Source organism: Trichomycterus rosablanca, chromosome 22, assembly GCF_030014385.1.
Source record: "Trichomycterus rosablanca isolate fTriRos1 chromosome 22, fTriRos1.hap1, whole genome shotgun sequence".
Classification (NCBI taxonomy): domain Eukaryota; kingdom Metazoa; phylum Chordata; class Actinopteri; order Siluriformes; family Trichomycteridae; genus Trichomycterus; species Trichomycterus rosablanca.
Genome location: NC_086009.1, coordinates 5,535,481 through 5,551,573, shown reverse-complemented (window position 1 = coordinate 5,551,573; position 16,093 = coordinate 5,535,481). Strand labels below are relative to the sequence as shown.

General features: G+C 37.0%; 1 protein-coding gene across 3 annotated transcripts in view; it reads left to right on the top strand.

Annotated features, from left to right (window-relative positions):
• Positions 1-1,847: 1,847 nt before the first annotated feature.
• cyth1a (cytohesin 1a) overlaps positions 1,848-16,093 on the top strand; it is a 36,827-nt gene continuing 22,581 nt past the window's right edge. The window contains exon 1 of one of the 3 annotated variants that reach the window (XM_062985106.1): positions 1,848-1,917. In XM_062985106.1, the coding sequence (XP_062841176.1) occupies positions 1,899-1,917 (19 nt within the window). In that variant the 5' untranslated portion in view covers positions 1,848-1,898. Of the gene's footprint in view, positions 1,918-8,415; positions 8,653-13,457; positions 13,802-16,093 lie in introns of those variants that run through there. The other 2 variants (XM_062985104.1, XM_062985105.1) reach the window with 2 other exon arrangements.

Here is a 16,093-nt window from a genome sequence, read left to right as displayed (position 1 = left end):
CAAGGTTGTTAGCTTAGTTGCTAGTGTTTCTACTGTAGAAGCACTCTGTATTTATAACTCGTCATGTTTATATTGTAATACATAAATTTTTTGTAAGTAGCTGCTCTCAGTAGGGTTGTAGATAAATTCAGATGGTTAAAGCGGTCAGACTTCTTGTTTCCTGGTGCTTTACTTTCTCACAACATTACCATCACAGCGTATCACCACCAAGCGGCTAACTCAAACCACGTAGTTGTGTTTGCTGGGTGAATAAATATGTAAATTTTCATAATGACCTCTGTGTGTCCTTGTTCATTTAAAATAAAAAAATAGATGCTATTCTGTTAACATTCATAAGCACCAAGTCAAAAGAAAAGAGCACTTATTCATCAAAACACAAACGCGGGGCATGAGAGCCTCACTACACATGCGCCAATTCATCTGCGTAGAATGCGCAAAGTGCGTAAGGTGCGTTTGTACTTTACGTACGTATAATTTACACTTCACTTTCATGTCTATAAAATTGCCCCTATTTCTGTATGTACAAAGCAAAGCATTCAAAAACGTACAATCTTCCAATGCCTACCAATGTACTGATGTCTGTTAGGATTTTAACAACATAATAACGTGACGGTACCACAACAAAACAGCAGAGCAGGAGGGGAGGAGCGAGGTGAGCAGGTAAGATGAGAGGAGCTGCTACTGTCTGTACACACATGATCTCTACTTTCTTATGAAACCAGAGAAACGTACTGAATGTAGCGATGAAAAAGTTAAACTAAAGTATCGATATAATCTATATTTGGATCGATCCGCCCACCCCTACTGTCGAGACTGACTCATGCCCAGACAACTGAGGTGCATTCGGTTCATTAAGCTGCTGTGATAAAGGCCTTATTCCACTTTACATGTGAGCACTTCCCTGGTGAAGACATTCTATGGAAAAAAGAAGCTGAATTAAATCATTATTGAATGACTGAATTAAGCGACCATAAAAGCCGTATAAGCAGTGCCGCTCGATACGGAACTTTTGGACTCACCTGTTCCGATTACAGTAGAAAGCACTCGATGGAAGTCAACAGCAAAGGAAAATATTTATTTAGTAAACTTAACACGACACAGCGACGAAGAATCTGTAAAAAGCAGTACAACAGAAATGAGTAAATAACATAATGTTATGAATATTATGATTCATATTGTGAATGTGGAGGAATTTCGACAAACCTGACAAGACACAAGATAGTTTAAACGTATTGGATAACCATAGCTTTTATGACAAAACTGTTGCTGTTTTGTTGAATATTTTAAATCTGTGGGTGTTTTTAGCTTAGGTGACATCCCCAAAAAAAAATAATGCGTGGCCAAGCCTTATTAACTTGTGGGAACGAGATAATTAAATCGTGGCCACGACTTAATACGGTGTGGGAACGAGATAGTTAAGTCGTGGTCACCACTTAGTAAGGTGTGGTAACAAGATCCTTTTATTTTCACAGCTTACACAAATCATACATATTCAACTGTTTCAACCTTTTGAAGTCATGGCCATGATCTCATTCCCACTCCTTACTAAGTGGTGGCCACGACTTAATTAACTCGTTCCCACGAGTTAATAAGGCGTGGCCACGCATTTTTTTAAGGGGATGTCACCTTAGGGGCTCCGTACTTTTACGTTATGTAAACAAGCAGAATATTTATACGTCGTCATTTATCTGTGTTTGTCCGAGGAAATGAATCTATTGTGGAGTCGACTCCTAACTCGAAAGAATTTAATTTGAAGAATCGACTCTTAGTGATCCACACCCAGCTATGATCAGAAGTGATGAAGATCATTAAACTCCACATTGCCGGTGTGGAGAGAGGAACGGATCAGTAGTCGGGAAACATTAGTAGTGCATGATCAACAGATTTCCACAACAGGAATGCAGTCGGAGCGCCAAGGTAAGAGAGCGTGATTTATACTAAGCCTGTGGTTGGTGCATTGGTGATCGGCAGGCTGCTGGATCAGGATTAATCCACTGGGACTGCGTGACTCCTAATAAGTTCGGATGGACGGTGTAATAAATGAGCAATGTGGGCTTAGAAGAAATGAATTAATTATAAACACTGCGCAATCCTGGTCTGATTGTGCATCGAGCAATTTCTAGGTTCCAGTTCTATGGCATAATCTCAGTACCACGCATTTTTATAATCCTGATTATTGTGGCAAATCAGCATTGTATAGAAATTTCAGTTCTTCAATCAAAACACCACATTCTATTTTATGTAATGACTGATCAAAAATGTATTAATGACTGAATACTGCATGCACTCTCAAATCTGTCTTAAATGTGTTCAGTAATAAAATTTTGATTAAAGTACAGCTATACTGTGTAAGATAATGGAAATGCACTTTTCTAACTCAAACTATGTCCAAGTGTTAATATCAAATCATTAGTGTGGGGTCCACAGGGACCAGTACCATTGTGTCTAGAACCCTTGTGCCCTTCTAACTATAAATTGAACTGCTGAAGTCAAAGGTTTTCTGACACTTGCAATGGACTTGCAAGCCTTAGGATGTTAGGATGTTTAGATTTTCCGAAGGGCATCAAGTGTTCTGTTATATTTAAGGGAAGAAACTTAAACCTAACAGCTCTATACCTACTATATGTCATGCATGGTGCTGGCAGTATTATGCTTTTGGGATGCTTTGCTGCCAGTGGAACCTGCACATTGCTGAAAAAATACCTTAAATTTCCTGGATTTTGTGTGTAGTATTGTGTTCTAGCACATTATACAAACACATCCATGGTTTTGGAATGGAAATCAAGTTAAAATTAAACATTATGAAGCAAAGTCCTGACCTCTGACGAATATGTGGACTGAATTGAAACGTTTGTGTTAGAACTTGCTTGGATTTTATTACTTCTCAAAAAGCCAGTTAGTGTTTTTAATGGCTAAAAGCCTGTTATTGTCTATTAAAACAGATAATCAAGGTGAAAAGCAACCAAATATTAGGTGTTCTGTATGTGTAAGTTCTATTATGTTTGTTCTATTCAGTAAACTTTTTACAGAGTTCAAGTTTCTAGACAAACTGTGTACTTCAATTATTCAGTCAGAACAGTTAGAGATATTATTGTGCCATACAAGGTACAAAAGAGATTTCCATTGAACTGAACATATATTAAGATCCCGTGACATATGTTTTGAATTATGTAATTTTGATTGACATAACACAGGTCATTTACTATAACTTGAGTGCCAAACTATCCTAAAGCACACAGTTATCATGTCTGCTTACTTGCTTACATTGAGTCTGTTTTGTTTGTAAGGATTTAAGAATGAAAACACTAAATGTCGACCAAAACTAAGATGATGAACTTGGAATCAGATTGGAAGGGGAAAATTGATTTTGATTTTTTGTTTTGTCCTGAGTGTTTACTGTGAAATGAGATTACTGTAGATAAAGTGCCAGTTTTGGGATGATGCACTCTCACTGGAGATACAGCACTACCTCTGCCTGTCAGGATAGAGAGACACATTTTTAATTATTCATTGGTCAGCTTGCTAAGTGCATGATGTAGCTCAGAATAGAGCTGTGGTTATGGGATGACTCCACTGCAGGAGATCATCTGTCACAAACCTTAAGTTTGCAACTAATGTCCCACAAATTAGATCAATGACTTCAAATTGAATATAAAGCAGTGTTTGCTCTTCATGCATGTGGGTGGCGGTCTTGTGCAAAAAACAGACAGTGAAAGATGCAGAAAAAGGAAGAACATAGATATTGTTTTTTTTCCCAACAAATATCTTACAAAACTGCCTGTTTTAAACATGTTTAAAAGTTAAAATAAAAGTAATTAAACTGCTGGGTGTGGTTGCTGCACAGTTCCAGAGTGACAAAGCTTGTATCTGGTTACTGTCCCTGTAGTGTTCCGAGGTCATCTGAGAAAATGTGACAGTAAGCAAAAGTGAACTGTAAATAGCACTGAAAATGATTGCAAATACACTTACGGACTTTCCAAAACCACCAGGTTACTGCTAGAGAACATTAATCCATAATTCAAACAAAACATACATTCAAACTTTGGTAAACACACCATATCTCTAAAATGGGTGTTGTAGAAATAGACTTACCATTTGATTCACTTCTTTCGGTATTGCCAAATGTGCCTGTAAAGCACATAAGGGACGTGGCACCATTAAGACTTAACGTTCAGGTTAACATCTTACTGCATCACCTGGTTGCCGTGATTTTGAGCTTTACCTTCATTAGAGCATGATACACTTGTAAAAGGAAGTTTGGTTCTGACCTAGTAAAGCTTTGTTCCCAGCCAAAATGTAAGCCAAACTCCATGCTTTGAACTGTGCAGTGTTCACTATACATCTCAGATATAGACATAGACATAGCTTCTTTTTATAAAAAGGCCCACCAAGTAATTTCATTTACTTATATGAATTAAAATAGCATTAGTCTAGTTATGTGTACTTATTTGTTTTTGTACACAAATATTAATTAATTCTTAGTAATGATAAAGTATTTACCTAAGAAATCTAATGTTTTATTTAAGTGTGTGAGAAAACAACATAGCTAGCCTGGGTAAAACTCACAATAGCAGGAGAAACCTTGGTTAATATTAGCTGTTTATCAGCCTCACAGAGCGCAAGAGCGGATATTTGGCTTCCTGTGTCCATATCTCCTCTAAATGTTTTCTAGACATTTGTGCCTGTATCAGACTGAGATGGCTCTCCATTACCAGCATTAAAACATTAAGCTTTGAAATGCAAGTCCTAATCAGGTTAGCTTGATACTGAGCATGCTCCCCCTCGGGCTGTCCAGTTTTCTGAGCCTGTCTTCTGTCATTGGCTGTTAAAGAAATGGCTCACCTGAAAGTGATAAAGGTAAATTAAAACTGACATTAAAAGTAGTTATTGTCTGATCACTCAGAGGCCATTCGGGCCATTTTAGCCACATAAAACCAGGCTCCTGTTCAAACTGGGAGAAATCTGTGGCTTCAGAACTGAGCCAAATGAGCATTTTAATAAAAACGTTTATAAAAAATTTGCTATTCTGCTACTTCTAGGTTGTTTCATATACACATTTTTACAGCTAGTTTCTGTAGAAGCAAATAAGTTGTCTTTCAACTTAGATCGTAGTTAGTGCACTAAATGCATATGTACAGTCAATTTAGAAAGTGTTCAGACCCCTTAACTTTTTGTATACTTTTTGTGTTTTGGTATATTTGCTCTTTTACCCATTTATCCACACACAAAGTGAAACGTGTTATTATTTAATGATGAATCATTGTTTTCTAGGTTCAATCAAAATAAGGTGTTCACCCACATCATGCACAGCACAGATCAGGTTTAAACAGGTTTAAAACATGGAATAAGAGGCAATTAAAGCGTTCAGCTGCTCAGTTTAAGCCAGTTTATTTTCTGTTTCAGTGATTCTCTACCCTGCTGCTTTCTCAGTCTCTCACACACCCACACATGCACTGTGTACTTGCTAACAATTTGTGAAGTAGAGATCCTGAGTAGGTGTTTCCATCAGAACAGAAGGTTTTGTTTTTCCTATTTAGTTACCTTTAGTATATGGCAACTTCTATCATATTGATCTCTACTAGTAGCACATGCTTGATTTAGTCTCACCAATGTCTTATTAGGGTAGGACCAAGTCAGTCTGATGGAGAAGTGAGTTACAACAGCAGTGTCACAAATCACACATTACTACACAGAATAGTGTGTCTAATTAGTGCACTACACATGACACAGGATGTGGTTTAGGATGCAACCAGAACATCATTTGTCTGCCAATCATAATTTTTGATGCCCTTGTCTGGAAATGACTAAATTGTTGGATTAAAATAGACCATGCTGTAAACTTTTGTACAAGAGGTAATGTCAGTGACACTTCACCCCACTGCTTAGCTCCATATACAGTCCTCCTGTAGATCCCCATATAAGAATTAGGACTAGCCTACAAACCCAAATGCTGTATGCGAAAGTCCCCAAATGACTGAAAGCAATAGTTAACTTTTACTATGTGCCGCAGACTTTTTGATCCAGGAGCATGTCTTAATTTGACCTATTCTTTAAGTCCCTAGGAAGACAAGCATCTTAAAGCATTTTAAAGTTGCATTTCTTGCACATTACAAAATCATTTATCCTGATATGTTTTTATGTTTTATGTTTATCTTGAAGCGTAACATCCATGCACTCCCACACCATCCCACTTAATTACATAACAGATGTACCTAATAAAGTGCTCAGTGAGTGTACTCCGTTTTATGATCTCCTGCTTATACTGTTACATTTGGTGACCACGAGAGGGCAGTATTCTAGCATTGTGTGGGTTGTGGCTTTAGCCCAGTTTATATATACTGTACCTCTCATGGTTTTCCAAATTGTAATACATTGTCTGTTCTGGTGACAATATTTTTACTTTATTCTATTAAATTAATACCACAATTATATAATCATGTATATATTTTAAGTAGTATTTACCTTGAAAAGCAACAATTAGTTAAATGTATACAGTGAATTCGGAAAGTATTCAGACCCTGTGACGTTTGACACAATTGTGTTATGAATTTGATTTTGAATGGATGTAATTGTGATTTTTATTCATCAGTCTACTCTTAATCATTCGTAATTACATAGTAAAAACATGTCAAAATTACAATTATTCACAAAAGTATCACACTCTTTATTCATTACTTCGTAGAAGCCCATTTGGCAGCAGCTTTTAAAGAATTTACATTTATGACATTTAGCAGACACTTTTATCCAAAGCAACTTACAGTATACAGTTCAAGCAATTAAGGGTTAAGGGCCTTGCTCAAGGGCCCAACAGTGGCAACCTGGCAGTGGTGGGGTTTGAACCAGCAACTTTATGCTTACTAGTCCAGTACCTTAACCGCTAAGTTATAGCGAGTATAACTCTTTACAAACTTTGCACACCTAGATTTGGGCAGTTTATTCCACTCTTTGTGGTAAATCCTCTTGAGCTCAGATTCTTGAAAGGGCTGGGCCACTTAAGGACATTCAGGGACCTGTCCCAAAGTCACTTTTGTGTCATTGTCTTGTTGAAAGGTGAACTTTTACCTCATTGTGAGTTTGTCTAAGCTCTGGAGGAGATTTTCTTTAAGCATTCTTTAATTCTCGTGTGGACAGGGCACTTAATTTGATTTTGTTGCTTATATATTAAATTGTGGGCTTGAACATCTGACTACCTAAATAAAAACACACATTCCTTTAATGTCCTGATTAAGGCTTATTTAAACTTTACTTAGTACACTTTAAGAGTTACAAAAGGTCAGCTCTAAACAGTGGAAGTGCATACTGAAAAGTTTAACTATACATTGAAATAGGAAGTACACGTGGAAGTGCAAAGTCAGTGGCAGTCAGTAAAATGACTGTGGTGTTACTTTTTGTGCAGATGTGCCCTTTTTACTTTCCATGATGCTGCCTGATTGCTACAGTGCATGTGTGTCATTGTATGTCATTACTATTTATTAAATGGTTGAATGTTTAAAGCAGCAGTTTGGAACCTGTGGAAAAAAAAGATAAAAGTATAGTAGTCAAATTGTACTATTTAATAATAATTAGAGCATTTGGTATTCCACAATCACAGAAGACACTGAATAAATATGGGACCACACATGGATGTGTTTTCCAAGAATAGATGTTGTGGAATAATTTTGAATTTTATGCAGATTCACATTTGCAAGTATAGAAAATGAATGTTTATAATAAATTCCTTCTGTTTGTAATTGGTTTTGGCCACAGACATCAAATATAAATAAATAGTAATAAGATAAAATAAATGTAATAAATAGTTAGAAATATATTCTTATTACATTCTTATTTATCTAAAGCCATACATCTTTTTCTTCTTATTATTATTATTAATATTACAATTTCAGAACAATAGAAAAGGTGAAGCACAAACAGCAAAATTAATTAGTTCTATTGAGCAACTTATTTAATATATGTAGCTCGCTAGATAAGTTCAACTCCTAAACCCCAGGGAGGCTGGGCGTCCACACAGACATAATTGGCTACGTCTACGGGTGTGATGGCCAAAGCCCTGTGATGGATTGAGGCCCTGTCCAGAGTATCCCTGCCTTGTGCCCAGTGCCCAGTTTTCTCCATGGTTATGTTAATTCAGAATGTAATACTTAATACTGTGAATAAGCGGAGTACCTGCACTTTCTTTCCCATTTTAAGAATTGGATATGGTTACTACAGTACGATAAAATAAAAGAGGGAGAGAGAGAGACGAGTCAGGCAGCATTAAAGAAAGAGGAACAAACAGCTTCCAGTTTAAGATCTTGTGCAAATACAGGAAGGCTGTAATTGCGAGATTGCGGAAAATTGTTTCTGACAAACATACTGGGACCAAACATTCACTTTCTCTCACACTCACACATGCATCCTACTCACTGACACACAGGGACATGAGGACCTAAAGAGGAGCAAGTTTGGAGCAGACCACCAAATGTTCATAATAATGGCAGCTGAACTGACTTCTGACTCATTCGTTTGAAACTGAAGGACAGAAGTCACGTGTGGTGACAGATTTGGGGCTTTAGAAGAGTGTCTAATAGACTAAAGTGATGGGGACCGTAAGTGATCTATGCATGTCCAGCCTGCAGGCTTTCCTGTGTTCAACAGTACTAAACACACCTCCAGGTAAGTGAGATGAAAAGTTGTCAGTTTTTAAATCAGAGACCTTTTATCATATTTTTGTTTTAACAGAGCTTTGTGAAGAGCTGTTGTTATTGCTTTTATATTACTTTATTTCCTTAAAATGTAAAAACTTCCTCTATTAGAGCTGGACGAAATGTCTGCTGCTAGAGGTCTGTTTAATTGTGACCAGTCAAACTGAAATATTATTTTAGAAACAACAATGTATAACAGACTAGGGTTGCTCAGTGGTCTCTATCCCACCATCGCTGAGATTCAGGTTCAAAATCTCAGCTGTGCTATCAGCCAGCCTTGCATTTACACAGACCTGATTGGCTATGTCTGAGGGGTGGTATGACTGATGGTTTGGTGTCCTGTCCAGGGTATTACTGCCTTCTGCCTTGCCGGTTATCTTAATAAGTAAATCTTTTATTATCCTGTATTAGGTCTTTTCTGCTTTATAAATGGAAAACAGATTTACAAAAACAATTGGTGCTGATTTCTGCCCATTATTTGTTAAACGCAGATAATGTCTGCATTTTCACAACAAAATCACACAGGAAGGTCACAAAAAAGAGTGGCCCACAAACAGTGAGACATAACAGTAGATTGTGGTCTGCATGTGGTGGTGTGTGATTTTGGCAGGGAAGTTGTGATGTGTCTTTGTGACAAGGCTGTAATCACAATATACACTGGTGGGAAGGGGGGGGGGTTGATTCAGATATGCTTAAAATGTCCCGCCAGTATTGATGTAAAATTAAAAAAATAAAACAAAGAAATAGCTGAGCTTAAGTTGTTAAAGACTGTTATAACCTGTTATAGACTAACAAGTCAGTTTTAAAAACGTAGCAGGTGATGATCATTAGAATTTTTGTTTTGTAAATAGAGGTAAAACGTTTAAGAACTTAATAAAATATTTAAGGGAAGTAAACATATTTGTCACAACACAGCACTTTCATTTCATTACTTCAACTTGTGACTATGAGTCAATCAGTGTTGTCCCATAAATATAGCAAATAGAATAACTTACTGCCAACATCCGGCCAAAGGCTTCAAACCATCAGATGCACATTAAATTAACATAATTCATTATTTTTAAAAGAAATCCTCTGGTAGGTCATTTCTATAGCCATTTCTATTGTTGCTGGGGGGACTGGATTGGTTGTGTTGCCAACATCTTCCCCTATGTTAGCACAGTGCACATTTATCATAGCTGAATTACCCCCCTTAGCAAATGGAGATGTCTGCAAACAAAGAGCAATGAGGCAATTACTCCGATAATTATAGCGCCTGTTTGGGTTTCCATGCTTGTATTATGGTGCCAATTCATAGCATCATTTGTTATAGTTATGGATGAGATTGACCCAGCTGAGATGCATGTCTCATCTGCACCCCTGTGGGTGTTTGTATTTTTTTTTACTATTGCATATAGTGCACTTGTGTGAGTAATTATCCTTGTTTTGAAAAAGTATTATATAATGACTTTACCTTACCTAATCGTTATGTCATTTAAAACAAAAGTGTAAGATAAAAAAAATGAACTTGTACTACCATAGCTGTTTCCTTCATTTTTTGCTTTTATATTCATTTTATATAACCATTACGGGTTGTTTAAAAGCTTAATGTCTGTTCGAGGTTGTGCTACATAAAAATTTTTATAATCTTCTTATAAACAAATCAAATCTTTTTGTAATTAGGTATAATACGAGGTCAGATGGCAAGAATGCCAGGTCAAGTTTCAGTATTGTCAGGTCTAGTGCTGGGTCTGGCATTTCCTATCCACTGGGATGTGCACTTTTCAGTGAGATCTCTTGCCAAAAACTGTGCCAAATCAGATATGCAGGCGAAAATGATCCACTAAATGATCCTCTTGAATATGAGAGCAGCCACAAAATTAAATTAAAAAATTAAAAAAACATTTTATTATCATCAACTGCTTTATCCTGGGCAGGGTCGTGGTCTGGTTTCTGGGAAACACTAAATGCAAGGCAAGAATCCCCTGGACAGAGCACCGATCCATTGCAGGGCTTTGGCAAAGACATGACCAATCAGGTCTGTGTAGGTGCCTGGCCGATTGACAGCACAGGTGAGATTTGAAGCTGGATCTCAGTGGTGGTCCTGCATCTGAATTACCAGACTACTTCTGAATCTGAGACTGCAGTCTGGGTGCAATTTTTAAAATTACCACAAGAGTGTGTTTTTGCCCACCGAGTGTGAAAGCTGCAGAAAACAAAGCTCCAAATCACTATTTAGTACACCGTTGACACAACAGCAGTACAGCATTTTAGATCAAACCATTTAGCCAATGAACTGTTGCCAGAACGAAAATACTTGAATGTACTACAAACAGTAACAGACTCAGCTTATTAAAAATAAGTGCCAGATTTATTTTAATACAAGGGCTTTAGAGGCTAACGTTTTGCCTAAATCAGTGTTTACTCTGTCCTATTTTTGGGTGACTGTGAGTTATGTTATTTGTTTTTTATACGTAGATGATAATTTTATCTTGGAGGTGTGAACAAATTTAACAGTAGGGTTTTCCCACGCTAGTCTAATCACATTCCAGAAAACGACAAACTATTTGACCCTGGAAAACAATACAGGGAAAAAAAAACATTCCTCAAATAGCTGCATACATGTGTGCACTGCTAACAAGGCCAGGTCCACAGTGTGATAGGACTGAGAAGATTTAGTTCACTCAGATTTGCTTAGATAAAGCTCACTTATTTGCATTACTGGTGTTAGTCACTTTATAGCATGCTATAGAACAGCCCTTGGATATATTGTTTTTTAGCAACAGCAGTTAGCATGACCAAAACACTAATTTGTCCTTTGGTTTAATCTTTCATTTAAGAAATAATTCTTAAAATGGTTGGGTCTGTTTTACCTTTCTGTAATCATATTTATTTCCAACCTTTCATTTTATTCTTTTTAGCAGATAAAATGACAGGCCCGGAATTGACCTAAATTGTCATTCTTCTTTACAACCTGACCAACGTGTATGCTAAACAACAAATAACTTCATTCATGATTAAAGTTTTTGCCAACGTTGAGAAGACCTTTACCGTTACTTAGAAGCCAGAACATGGAATAATCCACTTTGGTAAAACAACAGTGCTGCTATCAGATATAACAGCATATAATAGCATAACTATAATAGCATTTTGGAAACTAACAGCTTTAAACTAGTTGTGTCTTGACCATAAAATGTATTAAAATCAATGTGTTACATCATTTAATTCACAAGCATTCCTCACATCACATCAACTCTAGTACAAATGGAAAATGCAAGTTAGAAATGTAAAAAGCTTTGTTTCCAAAGAGTACAAAGCTCATTTAATGTTTCATATGTCACCATTTACATGGCATTTGCATTAACAGATTTATATTGCATTTAAGCCTGACGTTGAAATGGGTGTGATATCAGATGCATGACCTTAGGTTGTAATCTAAGAACGTTTTGTTTAAAAGGTTTTTCACATGTATTTGTTACGCAGGTCAGTGGGTGTTTTGCAGGAATTAACAAGCCGTTTTTGTCCAGCAGCTTAACTTTTTAACAGAGGCTACATTATTCAATACTGTCATTGTGGAAACACAACAGTGGCTTTTTGTGAACCAGACAAGCATGATAACTGTGCACGTCAAGTGATACTTATCTGCTTCCTGCCTGGCTTCTGGAGAGCTTGTTTGTTAAAAGGACTCAGCAGCTACCTTGCAGATTAGCTGTTTTTAAACCAGGTCACAATTTAGAATATGTTTTTTACTTACATTCCCAAAATAAGGCTGTAATATCAGTTGTGCAATTGATAAAGTAAAGTACAAGGCAAAGTACAGACTTTGTTCTCTATGACTTGTGTTATTTTAAATTTAAACATTAATTAATCAATGATTAATTGGATCAGTTTGTATTGTATCAGTATCAGTCTGATTAGGGTTCATTTTTCAATCAGATTGTGGCGTTGTACTGTAAAACTTCGGTAGTCAATCGTTCAGTGTGGCTGTATGCGAAACGCCTTCATACACCCTATCTAGGTGCACTTCGTAGGGTGTCATGTGATATATTGACTGTGACGTATTAAGTGCACTACAAAGCAACTGTACGCACCAGCTGTGCCTTTTCAGAACGAGCGTGCGCGCGTGCGTGTATGTGTAACAGTACGCAGAACTGCAGGAAGTTGTTAGAGGCGTTTCGACTCTTTTCAGTGAGTCATTGGCTCAGCTCATCAGTAGGAGTCGGCTCCTTTGGCTCAAATAATTTTATAGCATTTCTTGTATTTTTCAGACCTTAAATACAATATATAATTGTTTTTATTTGTAGAAATGATCTACATATTACAGAATATCTAATTCACGCAATAATAACCAAGTGCCTTATGACATTTTCAATAACTACGTTATTGCTAGTTATGAACTATGTTATTAATACTTTTCACACATATTGTTCATTAAATCTACAACGTGGACTATACATCTATTCATAAACTTGTAGAGACAGACCAGATTAAAGACAAGCATTGTGGCGATCCCTACTTACGAAAAAAAAGCTGAAAGAAAGTGTGTTAATAAAAATGTGTTGATCAATGTTTTTTTCCATTTTTTAGCTCGAACCTGCAGAGGTTGTTTCTGCTTTAAATGTGAGCGTCCACCTTTTTAGTTCCGAATCAAGTCTAATGCAGCATAAACGCAAATCCGATTGACCTGTCTGTTCGAACATAACCTCAAATGATCCGATTCAAAGAGTCGACTCGTTCCCGTACTAGCACCACGCACACGGGGAGGAATCAAAACGGTCTTTAGTGTGGAACGCGTCATTAGGGCAGTGCCAGTTTCGACTGAAAACGACTTCCTTACTTCACTGACATTTATAGATAAGAGAAAGCACTTTGATAGCTGTATTAATTTTAAATATTAAATAAGTTCTTTATTTTACTTTCGAGTGTGAGGCTACTTTTCACACGGGGACGAAAATCGTTGCTAAGCGGCGGCTTATCCGGAGTTTCGGTTGGGTTCTGTAAAAGCGCTAATTTTACTGACTAAAGTTTTCCACAAGTGGAAAAGTGGTTGTTTGTTCACCACTCGAACAGTTTGTGGTTGTTTACAGACCGGAAAGCTACCAGAGACGACGCCATGGTGCTAAAATCAGAGGACGGTGTGGGTAAGTCAACTACTGTCAACTAGCACCAACTGCTAACCAACAAGTCTGGGTACAGTGTAGTGAGTTTAACTGGAGTGTGGAAGTGCATCAGCGCTAATGCGACGCTTTTGAATACAAGCTCAGAATAACTGACACGATCTAATAAACTTTACATTGTAATTTATAGAAACGTTTTTTAAAACTTGAACAGAGTTTCTAAACGTTTTTGTTGAACGTAATGTTACGGTATTCTGTACACCTCCCCCCCTTTTCAGTTACCAGTTGCTGACCCTACACAGCAACTGACTAATGCTCTCCATTAACCCTAGTAAGGTCTTGTAAGCATTGTAAGTCTTGGCTTATTTTATTAAAAATAGACACCTTACAATATAGAGTCCAGTATTTAAAGTCTAATGTGCAGCCTTCTACAGTGGTAGTGTTAACAGAAATCCGTACAGCTTCAGTTAATGTTTTCTAGACATGAACAATTTCTTACTAAACAAAACTTGTCATGTCTGGCTTTTTTAAACAGCAGATCTGTGTCATTATTATTATTATTATTATTTTGCTTTAAAACCATTTGCGAAAATACATTTTAAAGAAAACAAAGATAAAAGATAAAGTCATGTTCCAAAAATATGTTCCAAAATACATATTCATGGCTAAATTAAGCATCTCTTTAACTCATTGCTTTTACCACAGGTTGTTAATGTTATATGGCAATATTAATTACTGATCTGCTATATACAAACAGCTCAAAATTGGCACCTTTGTTTATTAGTTTTTTCAAATATAGACTAACATAAGAAGCTTGATCAATAAATTGCCACCCTGTTTAGGATATTCCTGCCTTGCGCCCAGTTTTTCCTTGTGGTACAAGACCCACTGCAACCCTAAACAGGATAGCAGTTGATGAAAAAAGAAATAATACAAATATTTAAAATGTGTAAGTAATGTGTAGTAGTTTTCTGATTTGAATGTGTTCAATGCATAAAGTGGAATACTACATCATGCACCAATATAGGACAGTAGTGACAGTAGTAGTGGTGTAAGGTACTGGGCAAGTTATTGGAAGGTCTCTGTTTTAAGTTCCACTACTGCCAGGTTTCCACTGTGGGGATCTTGAGCTAGACGCTTAACCCTCAGTTGCTTGAATTGTACTCATGCACAATTATAAGTCATTTTGTATGAAAGCATGTACTGTAAAATATAAAGTATGTGATTGATTTCTTTATGACAAAGTGATCACAGAATTTTAGACAGGTATATGTAAGTAAGAATCAGCCATTCTAAACCTGAACTTGCCTTTTATAAACCTGATTTGTTAAGGTTCAGAATTTTAATGTGTCTATCATCAGTAATTAATTAATCAGTTGATATAGCGTGCAGGTTAGCAGCTAGGTGGTTGTGAGTGTTGTAGGGGTAATGGACTGAGAGACTGTATGATGAAGTTATGACTCGAGTCATGCTGGAGCGTCTTCTGGGTGTGGACCACATGATTCATTCAGCTGATCTGCTGTTATCTGTCTGTTGGTTAACAGGTTCATTCTCATGTCAGCAACATGTTAAGTATTCAGAGGTCAAATGCCCAAACCTGTCATCTCATCTGGTGTTTTTTTGTAATCATTGTGGTTGTTCGTTTTATGCAGCATTGTGTTGCTCACCTTGCCTTTCATTTCTTCAACCTGTGTTTATAAGCCTAACTTTTGTGCAGCTGCATTATTGTATTACCTGTTTTGTGTTGCACCCTTTCACACATTGTACCTTTTCAGTAATTTCATTTAGGCAAGTATGAGGGTGAGTCAGAATGGATTTGGTAAAGTTGATCAGCCAGTTTGTTAGAGCTGGGTGTTGTAATCACACTTAGAACCTATTGAAAAGAAGCCAGAGAAATCATAAGACATCATTTTGCTGAGGACAATTACATCAACAATTTCTCCTGCATACCAAGTACAGAAAAACTATATTAATTCTTCAAACATTCTTGTTTTTTTGTTTTTCCCCTTTTTACATTGTCCCAGTTTGTGTAAATGCAATTTCCCTGTACTTGGACGCACCTCGCTGGTGGTTGGGGAGAGTTGTAGACTAGTCCACAAAGTTGAATCAGTTCATCTGGATACAAGTTTGTTGTAGAGATACGTTTCGTCACTCAATCCGAATGACTTCTTCAGTCTGAGCATGTTTCCTTTGACACGTAAAGCTACCGGCCGCTTCTTTACCTCAGGCCGGCAGCGGATTCACACATTCGGCACCTCAGCCACACATTAAGAGTTGCTATTGCAGCCTCAAAGACATAATTCCCCATCCGACCTT